At 36.7% G+C, this 11,166-nt stretch overlaps 1 protein-coding gene across 6 annotated transcripts in view; it reads left to right on the top strand.

Annotated features, from left to right (window-relative positions):
* LOC106778896 (cyclic nucleotide-gated ion channel 1) overlaps nucleotides 1–10,706 on the top strand; it is an 18,874-nt gene extending 8,168 nt beyond the window's left edge. For 2 of the 6 annotated variants that reach the window (XM_022776345.1, XM_014666897.2), the window contains 3 exons: nucleotides 7,661–7,897; nucleotides 8,560–10,163; nucleotides 10,243–10,706. In XM_022776345.1, coding sequence (XP_022632066.1) covers nucleotides 7,661–7,897; nucleotides 8,560–9,258 — 936 coding nt within the window. In that variant the 3' untranslated portion in view covers nucleotides 9,259–10,163; nucleotides 10,243–10,706. The remainder of the gene's footprint in view (nucleotides 1–7,660; nucleotides 7,898–8,559; nucleotides 10,164–10,242) is intronic. The other 4 variants (XM_022776343.1, XM_022776341.1, XM_022776342.1 and 1 more) reach the window with 4 other exon arrangements.
* Nucleotides 10,707–11,166: the final 460 nt, after the last annotated feature.

The following is an 11,166-nucleotide window of genomic DNA, read 5'->3' as shown; positions in this document are numbered from 1 at the left end:
TGAAGGAGGAACAATCATGGTTGCCAATCAGAGGAAAAACTGGATTCCCAGTATGGAGAAAAAACATGAGGAGATTTGGTGTACTCATTGTAAAAAGCCTCGTCACACAAGGGAAAAGTGCTGGAAATTACATGGAAAGCCCCCAAGCCGAGAATGGGGACTGCAAGATGGAAAGACCACAAGTAGAGAATGGGGCTCAAGAGGAGAAGATGGGAAAACCCCAAGTCAAGAATGGGGGCCAAAAAACCCAAGTCGAGAATGGGGACCGAAAGGAGGACCACAGAAAAAAGCATACATTGCTAATGGACAAGGTGAAAAAATTGTCTAGTTGAATCATGAAGAGATAGAACGGGTAAGATCCATCCTTAGTAAATTGGAGAAGCCCACAGGTACGTGCTCTTTGACATATTCGGGTAAGTTTCCACTTTTGTTTGGGCTTAATGTTTCAGATACACCATTTACACATTACTGGATATTAGACTCTGGAGCCACTGACCATATGACCCCCCTATCCAAATACTTCTCCACATATTCCCCATGTCTTAGCAACAAGAAAATTTCCACAGCAGATGGAACCCTCATAACTGCAGTTGGACAAGGAGATGTCCAAATAAGCCCATCCATGACTTTAAAAAATGTTCTTCATGTCCCTAAACTATCTACCAACCTGATTTCCATACAAAAACTCACCAAAGATCTTTCATGTAATGTTGTTTTTGACAGCAACACATGTATATTGCAGGACAAGAACTCGGGGAGGACGAATGGACATGCTAGAGAATGGAATGGCCTATATTACATGGAGGACCCTAATCTGCCTAACAAGAGTCTCATTTCTAAATCCACCATGACCAATAAAGAGAAAGCTCAACTTCATCATTGTCGGCTAGGACATCCGTCATTTCAAGTTATAAAATTACTTTTCTCTTCCTTGTTTATAAATTTAAATGTGGAGAGTCTCCATTGTGAGGTGTGCGAGTTTGCGAAACACAAATGTGTACCTTTTCCCATTAGCAACAAGATGAGTCCTTTCCCGTTTTCCCTTGTTCACACTGATGTATGGGGTCCTGCATATGTTCCTAATATTTCAGGTGCAAAGTGGTTTTTAACATTCATTGATGATTGTACTCGGGTGACTTGGGTCTTTTTGTTGAAACAAAAATCTGAAGTTAGCTCTGTGTTTGTCCAGTTTGCCTCAATGATTAAAAATCAATTTGGGGTCAATATCAAAAGAATTAGGTCCGACAATGCCAAGGACTACTTTAATTTTGTTCTAAACTCATTTTGCCAAAAGGAAGGGATAATCCATGAGTCCTCATGTGTGAACACACCCCAACAGAATGGGATTGCAGAAAGGAAAAATGGTCACCTTTTAGATCAAACTAGAGCTCTACTTTTTCAAAATCATGTTCCTAAGAGATTTTGGGGGGAAGCCCTTCTTACTGCCACCTATCTAATCAATAGGTTACCTACTAAAGTTTTAAATTCAAAAAGTCCCATGGAAGTTTTATCCTCATTCTACCCACACTTAGACCCTAAAAATAACCTCCAACCTAAAATATTTGGGTGTGTTTCCTTTGTACATGTTCATAGTAATGAAAGGGGAAAATTGGATCCTAGGGCTGTCAAATGTGTTTTCTTAGGGTACTCTACCACACAAAAGGGATACAAATGTTATCAACCTCTTTCCAAGAAATTCTATGTGTCAAGAGATGTCACCTTCAACGAAAAAGAGAGTTACTTCAAACAGCCTCATCTTCAGGGGGAGAATGTAAGAGAGGAAGATGAGACTCTCATGTTCCCAAACATAACGTTTGGACCTGAAATTGGTGGGACAAATGGCATTGCTGTTCCTGAAATTGAGGGAGGAATTGAACCTGCACCTGAACCAGAAACTGCACCTGAACCAGTGAGACCTGCACCTGATGGCGGCGGAAAATTTGGAAAAAATATGGTATATTCAAGGAGAGAAAAGGCCATTCTAGAACCTAGCAATGTCCAAGAATCCAATCCACCATCACTACATGAGGTAACACCTTCAAATCCTATAAATTCCAATGATTCTAATGAACTTGTTTATGAAAATTCAGAAGTGCAGGCAGACCAAACTCTTAACCTACCCATTGCCCTTAGAAAGGGAACTAGAACATGCACCCAACAACCACTTTACCCACTATCAAATTTCTTATCCTTTGAAAAATTCTCACCTACCCATAAAACTTTTCTCACTAACCTCAACTCCACACACACACCTTCCTCTGTATCTGAAGCATTGTCTGACAGGAAATGGAAACAGGCCATGGATGTGGAAATGGAGGCGTTAAACAAAAATGGGACCTGGGAACTTGTCACCCTACCTCCTGGAAAAAAACCAGTAGGGTGTAAGTGGGTATATGCAATAAAGTATAGGGCGGATGGAACCATCGAATGTTACAAAGCAAGGTTGGTAGCCAAAGGCTTCACTCAAACCTATGGAGTTGATTACTTGGAGACATTTGCCCCACTTGCTAAAATGAACACGATCAGAGTAATATTGTCACTAGCAGCAAATAATGATTGGGATCTGCAGCAGTTTGATGTGAAGAATGCTTTTCTACATGGAGACCTTGAAGAAGAAATATACATGGAGTTGCCCCCTGGTTACAATGGACAGGCTACTGCTGGAACTGTTTGCAAGTTAAGAAAGGCTCTATATGGGTTGAAACAATCCCCAAGAGCATGGTTTGGGAGATTTACCAAAGTTATGATAGGTTTGGGCTATAAACAAAGCCAAGGGGATCACACTTTATTTATCAAACATTCAGTTTCAGGGGGAGTAACAATTCTATTAGTATATGTAGATGACATTATAGTAAGTGGAGATGACAAAAAAGAACAGCAAGTGTTAAGCGAATGCCTTGCAATCGAGTTTGAGATCAAGACCCTAGGGAAGCTTAAATATTTCTTAGGAATTGAAGTGGCTCATTCCAAGAAAGGAATCTTTATATCTCAACAAAAGTATATTACTGACTTGCTTAAAGAAACAGGAAAGACAGGCTGCAGACCAACAAGCACCCCAGTTGATCCAAATATAAAATTGGGAAGTATGGAGGAGGATGTTGTTGTGGACAAGGAAATGTATCAAAGACTTGTGGGCAGGCTTATTTACTTATCTCACACTAGACCAGACATTGCGTTTGCTGTGAGTCTTGTCAGCCAGTTTATGCACCAACCAAAGGAAGCACATTTACAAGCTGCTCTTAGAATTGTCCAGTACTTGAAAGGGACTCCCGGAAGAGGAATTTTGTTNAAACNGAACAAGAGTGTAAGTCTTGAGGCATACACAGATGNGGACTATGCGGGGNCAGTGGTAGATAGGAGATCANCCACGGGATACTGCACCTTCCTTGGTGGAAACTTAGTTACTTGGAAGAGTAAAAAACAGAANGTAGTGGCTAGATCAAGTGCTGAAGCAGAATTTCGAGCAATGGCCCACGGAATATGTGAACTTCTATGGCTGAAGATTATATTAGAAGACTTGAGGATAAAGTGGGATGAACCAATGAGGTTATACTGTGACAATAAATCTGCAATTAGCATAGCCCACAACCCGGTACAGCATGATAGAACTAAACATATTGAGGTTGATAGACACTTTATCAAGGAAAAACTAGACAGTGGCATGATTTGCACACCATATGTATCCACCCAGAACCAAATTGCAGACATACTCACCAAGGGGCTGAACTGCATTGACTTTGAAAGAATCATATCCAAGCTGGGAATGGAAAACACCTATTCACCAGCTTGAGGGGGAGTGTCAGAAACCGTGATTGGTGTGATAGAGATTGGCATGATGTATTTTAGGAAGGTTTATATTTGATATGCTGTAATTTTGTAACAGTTTTGTGCTGTCTTTATTAGGTTCATTTATAGTTGATTAATCCCGTAATCATAGGGATTTATGCCTGATAATATGCAGTCCATATTTCCTAAAATNATGCTGTAATTTTGTAACAGTTTTGTGCTGTCTTTATTAGGTTCATTTATAGTTGATTAATCCCGTAATCATAGGGATTTATGCCTGATAATATGCAGTCCATATTTCCTAAAATATACTGCAGACTTATGTATTTATATAGGGGTTAATAACCTCTTGGAATAATAAGAAAGTATTCTATTCCTTCTAAATCTGAGAGTTTCTAATCGTAAATAGTGCCTTTAAATATTTTCTCTTGTAATTTAAATTCCTCAACAATAAATTAAAATAAATAAGAAAGTAAGGAAGAGAGAAAATTACATGGGTGATTTTATACCGGTTTAAATCACAAAGATTCTAGGTCCAATTGTTAATCTCAAATGAGAATTAATAATCCACTATCACAAACTAACAAGCGGTTACAATCACAAAGAAAATAAACAAGTTTAAGGTTAGAACACTTTTCTTGTTATCCCAAGAGATGAGACTCACTTTCCCTAAAAGCCACAAGGGATTAACACCTCCTCCGAGTGTTTCACGAAGGATGACCACTTCCTTTGAATCTTCACAAAGGATGATAGGCTTAGACTTAGCTACAACAATAACACTCAATCACAACTCCCGTGAAAGTTCTCGCTTTATGCCAACACCAAGTTCCCAAAGCCACAACACAAGGGTCACACAAACTATAGAACACACTTATCACAGCACATAACAAAACAAATAAGATTTTTGAAATTCATGTATTTTGTATACTAGAATGAGAGTCACGACTTAATATATAGAGATCTCACTCAAAGATACCTCCAAAAATCCGTTGTCAGCTATTTAACGCGTGATAATAGATTATCTACTTATGGTAATCAATTATGTTTTTAAAGAATGCACAACGGTTAAAAACATGCCTAAAAACTGCAACGATTAGTCGTGTTAATCGATTATGGTAAGTCATAATCGATTATGGATAATTGATTATCATTAGTTGGTAATCGATTATTCCTGACCAAAAATGAGTTTCTAGAGTTTTCTGATTTCAAAAACGAAGAATACATGGAATCAAGGATAAACAACACCCTATACATAATTCTACTAAATTACAAAGGCTTTAACAAAAAAACAAGTCTTCATGAAGATCTTCTTGCCACTTGAGACTTTACTTTGAGACATCATCAAAACTTCTAAGCTTCATCTTTATGCTAACAATTTTGTATTAGGATCCATGTGTGTGTCAACAAATTTTATATTCATCAACCTATTTTCCTCCAAAATATCCAATGTGTACTTCCTTTGAGATATAACAATACCATTCTTGGATTGTGCTACCTTAATACTCATGAAATATCTGAGTTTGCCAAGATCTTTGGTCTGAAAATAGTGACAAAATTGTTGCTTCATCTGAGAAATGTCATGGTGGTCACTGCCTATAAGAACAATGTCATCAACATATACTATCAAATAGACGCATCCAACACTTGAATGACAGTAAAAGACTGAATGATTTACCTTTGAGTCATACCAAATTGTTGAACAATGCTACTAAATTTTCCAAATCAGGCCCTTGGAGACTGTTTTAGGCTATATAAATATATGTGAAGACTACATACCAATCCATAAGACTCCCTAGAACAATAAATTTGTGAGGCTGATCCATATAATTTTTTTCTTGCTAATCTCCATTGAGAAAAACATTGTTGATATCCAGTTAATAAAGAAGCCATTGTTGAAGAGCAGTCATGACTAAAAATAAATGAATAGAACCATCTTTGCCACTGGAGAGAAAAAATATCACCATAATCCCATTCAAAAATTTGTTTAACCTTTGGTCACAAGTCGAGGTTTGAGGCAATCAATAGTATCATCAGGACCAACTTTGATAGCAAAAACTCACCTGCAACCAACAACAGATTTCGTAGACGCTAATGGGACGGGCTCCCAAATTCCACTATTCTAAAGAGCATCCAGTTCATCTAGCACGGCCTGATGCTAACTAGGATGGGTTAAGGCATCACTGACATATTTAGGAATGGACACAAAAGAGATAAATGAAAGGCAGGTGTGAAAAGGTGAATTTAACCTATGGTAACTCAAAGCAATATAATGTAGAGAAGGTTTACGAGTAAAATGTATACCTTTACAGAGGACAATTGGATTGTTAGACTCAGTTGTTAGAGCTGGATGAGAACAATAGTTGGCACTTGAAGTAAGTCACTTGTTAGTTGTTGGGAACGATGTCTTAGACTGTAAATTTGAAGTGGTGATGGAGCAAGAAAATCTTACGATGGACTAGACACAACTAAAGGATCATAGCCAACAAGAATATTAACTATAGTAAACGGAGACACATAAGAAGAAGAAGAAGAAGAAGAAGAAGAATGACCCTTATAGTAAAAAGAAGACTTATTGAAGATGACATCTGCAGAAATAAAATAGTGGTTAAGAGAATGAGAGAAACACTTATATCTTTTTTGTGATCAAGTAAATCCTAAAAAAGCACATTTATGATATCTAAGAGATAACCTATCATGATCAGGACTAAAATTATAAACAAAACATGTAGACCCAAAAACTTTAATAGGTAAAGGGATGTAGAGGTGCATGATGAAATGAAATAGAATGAGGAATTTTGTTATTTAAAACCGGGAAAAGGGCACACGGTTAGTAAGATTACATGTAGTAAGAGTAGTATCACCCCAAAAATTTTGAAGAACCTCACCATGAATTAAAAAGTGTGCGAATTGTTTCAATAAGATGTCTATTCTTGCTCTCAACCATCACATTTTGTTGAGGTGTATAAACACATGAAATTTGATGAAGAATGCCATGACAAACCATAAAATGTTTAAAAGAATGAGAAAGGTATCCACAATCATTATCACTTCTCAAAGTTTGAATAGAAATCTCAAACCGAGTTTTAATTTCATTATAAAAGGATTGAAATATAGAAAATAACTTAGAACAATTTTTTATTAAAACAACCCAAGTGCATATGAAATAATTATCATTAAAAGTAACAAAATACTAAAAACCTAAATATAACATGACTAGGTCTCCAAATGTCATAGTGAACTAATGCAAAAGGTGATGAAGCACGTAATGAGACACTACGAGAAAAAAAACTACGACTATGTTTTCCTAATTAACGTGACTCACAACAAATTAGATAAATTGGACAAACTAGGAACAACCTGCTGCAATTTGGCAAGATTGGGATGACCTAATTGAGCATGAAGAAAAGATGGAGACTCCATAATTATGCCAACATGTGTAAAAGGGCAGAGATGATAAAGGCCATGAGACTCACATGCAGTGCCAATTATCTGTCATGAATTCTAGTCTTGTAAACAAGCAAAATTTTTTGTATAAGAAATAACACAATCAAGAGAACGGGTTAGACAACTAACTGATAATAAGTTGAAGGGGTGAAAACTATTGTTAATTACCTTATGCCTACGACTATTGCCTGAAATAGGGTGAAGATTAAGTTATTATAGTACACTCTAGGTAGGCATCCAAAAAGTAACTATTTGTAATGCTCTCCCTCTTCCAGAATTATGCAACAAACTTTTCTCATCCTATTTTAGATGTATCCTAAAGTTCTGCTCCTTGTTCGTTTTTTCATCTCTGTTCTGGATTGAAACTAGTTTAACACCTGGGCCAATTTTTCTTCTACATTGGACTCAATTGTATATTTTTTTGGAACAGACATATTTGCAGTCAACGACTACCAGATTGGAGGAAATGAGAGTAAAAAGGAGAGATGCTGAACAGTGGATGTCTCATCGATTACTGCCTGATAGCCTGAGAGAAAGAATCAGACGACATGAGCAGTACAAATGGCAAGAAACCAGAGGTGTTGATGAAGACAACTTGATCCGAGATCTTCCAAAGGATTTGAGAAGGGATATTAAGCGTCATCTTTGCTTGGCTTTGCTGATGAGGGTAAGTCCCTCCATATTTTGGTTTTCTTTTCATATCATGCTACTATTGTTCTTTTACAGTGACTGTGATATTTGTTTTTTTTCATATTGAAAATGAAAATTTACTTGGTCTATTTTAGTACATCCATTGTTGCTTTTGGTTAGTGAAAACGTAATAGAATATCCAAAGATAGGAAGGAAGGTATGGTATTCTCAAATAAATATAACAGAAATACTGATTTGATAAAATTCTGAAGCTTTTGAACTTTGTTTCTAGGTAGATTAAATGAACAACATCCAGGTGCTTTACCATATATCTGTATACAAATTGCTCCTCTGTTCCTGGGATTTTGTTTGAATATGTGTTGTATGTACATCTAAACTTTTTAAAGGAGTGTTGGGCACGTTTTCATTTGTACTTTTGAAGCACTGCAGTTTTCTATGGTGAAGGATGAAAAAGGATGAACGTAGTTGTGCTAAAACTATTTAGGTGTACTGGAGAAGGATCCATAATCCCATGGTAATTCAAAATATTTAGGTATATCAAGAGGGGCGATCGGATGGATTTTAAGACAATCCTTGAAAAGTAAACCAACATCATTTATTATTGGAAGCTTTGAAGATGTAGTTGATTTTCCATATAATTTTAGCAATAACTAAATCTCTCTCTTGCATGAACTGAAGGTGCCAATGTTTGAGAAAATGGATGAGCAACTTCTGGATGCAATGTGTGACAAACTCCAGCCAGTGCTATACACAGAAGAAAGCTGCATTGTCCGGGAAGGAGATCCTGTTGATGAAATGCTCTTCATAATGCGCGGCAAGCTATTGACTGTAACCACTAATGGTGGAAGAACAGGCTTCTTTAACTCTGAATACCTCAAGGCTGGTGACTTTTGTGGAGAGGAACTTCTCACATGGGCTTTAGATCCTCACTCCTCATCCAACCTTCCCATATCAACTAGGACTGTCCAAACTCTTTCAGAAGTAGAAGCATTTGCTCTAAAAGCCGATGACTTGAAGTTTGTTGCTTCACAGTTCCGGCGCCTTCACAGTAAGCAGCTTCGTCACACTTTCAGGTTTTATTCACAACAATGGCGTACATGGGCTGCATGTTTCATACAAGCAGCGTGGAGGCGTTATAGTAAAAAGAAGCTGGAAGAGTCTCTGAGAGAAGAAGAGAATCGTTTGCAAGATGCATTAGCCAAAGCAGGTGGTAGCTCACCTAGTCTAGGTGCCACAATATATGCTTCAAGGTTTGCAGCTAATGCACTCAGACTTTTACGTAGAAATAGCACAAGAAAGACCAGGATGCCAGAAAGAATATCACCCATGCTGCTGCAGAAGCCTGCTGAGCCTGATTTCACTTCTGAAGAACAATAGTTTTCGACGAATAATAGGTTGCGGATGCCTGGTTCTGAAGGATATATTAACATGAAAATGACCTTTTTGATAGAGGACCAAAATGGCATTTCGTTTATTTGTTTTATTTTGTAAGTTAGTGTAACATGTAATGTCTATAAAATATAAACTATGAAGTTGTATATATATACATCATACATATAGATATACGATTGTTGGAGAAGTCTTTTCATTCGTGAATGAAGCACAAAATGAACTATTTTTTCACATCCTGATTTCTTTATTTCTGCTTGCTGGATGATGGGAGTTTCCTGATATTTCAAACATGAAACGGGAAAATCTTCCATACAATAATTATTTTAAGCAAAATAATATTTCAACACTCTTTTTTAACACCAATTTGACACTATACATGTGTCAATTGGTGATTGGAGCAATTGAATGTAAAAAGAAAACTTAATTTGGGACATTGGTAAGGGCATAGTTGGAAAGAGAAATATGAAAATTTGGAAAATTTGGGTTTAGTGGTTCCTTTTGGTTCTTAAGAGTCGTTCTCCATATCCATCTCACTTTGGCGGTTCCTTTTTCGTTCTCTCTAGGGCTTGTGAAGAAACGGGTTCAATCTCCATCCTCAACCATCATCTAATTTTTGTTCTATCAGTCGTGCTCCATCTCCATCTCACTTTGGCGGTTCCTTTTTCGTTGTGTCTAGGGCTTGTGAAGTGACGGGCTCCATCTCCATCCTCAACCATCATGTAATTTTCGTTCCATCATCTCGATCTCACTTTGGTTTTCGTTCTCTGTCGGGATTGACGTTGTCATCCTCGACCATCATCTCATTTTGGTTCCATCATCTCATTATCGTTGTGTGGAGTGTTTTCTCCTTGGGTGTGTCAACGATTCTCTGGTGAACGTTTTGGTTTGAGGTAAAGCCACCGCTTGTCTTTGTCTATGTTTTGAACCGTTGATGGGTTTTGCTCTCATGTGTCTATGTTTTTTTTGAAGCGTTGGTGGGTTTTGCTCTCATGGTGCAATGCATTTCAATGACTACAATGCATTTTGGTGGATTTGGTCAATAAAAGTGAACTTGTAATAGTTGTGGTTGATAATAGCTTATGGTAACAGCATGAATTTCTGAATTTGTACACAAAGTTCTGCTGAAGGGGCCAGTTTTGACAACGTAGGGGACCACCATTGATACTGGTTCAATTTTTTTAGATTCTTCCTTCCAACACTGGAATTTGGTTATTTCATTATTGTTTGTTGTGATAAGTGATATATGTTTTGGTTCTATNATTTAAGATATGATTGTGGAGTCATCATGTTAAAAGTTATGGAAATTTGGGATGGAGAGGACATATACAACGACAAGAGCATGCCAAAGTATACGATTGTAAGTATGAATTTCATTGTTAGCAATATTTCATGATGTTGTTAATTATATCTAAAGTAAAATATATTTTGTTTCAGGAGGAGTTGCGTGAAATTAGAAAGAACTATGTAAAGGATTGAATCCTTGACATCGAGAACATTAGAATATTGGAAGCGCTAGCTTTATATGGGTTGTTGTAAGATTGAATAGATATGCAAAAGTTTTATATGTATTTAGAGCAACAATGATATATGCATATATGTATACATATTATATTGTAATATGTACATATTTATAAGAACAATGATATATGTATACAAATTGTTATTTAAATTACATACGATTTATATGTAATGAATATTATATCCAATGTTTATTTATTTATGTTGTTTGTGTATTATTTATAAACTGAAGCGCGATATTAATAATTCCTTTTAATAAATGCAATAGTTGTCCAATTGAAGTGAATGACGACTTTTAATATGCAAGTTTGGGTGCCCAAACGTGATTCATCACACCCAAGACACACCTAAAAAACAAAAATAAGACAAAACAAT

Source organism: Vigna radiata, unplaced genomic scaffold (assembly GCF_000741045.1).
Source record: "Vigna radiata var. radiata cultivar VC1973A unplaced genomic scaffold, Vradiata_ver6 scaffold_183, whole genome shotgun sequence".
Classification (NCBI taxonomy): domain Eukaryota; kingdom Viridiplantae; phylum Streptophyta; class Magnoliopsida; order Fabales; family Fabaceae; genus Vigna; species Vigna radiata.
The sequence above is the reverse complement of the archived record's forward strand: the minus strand, read 5'-3'. Positions and strand labels throughout refer to the sequence as shown.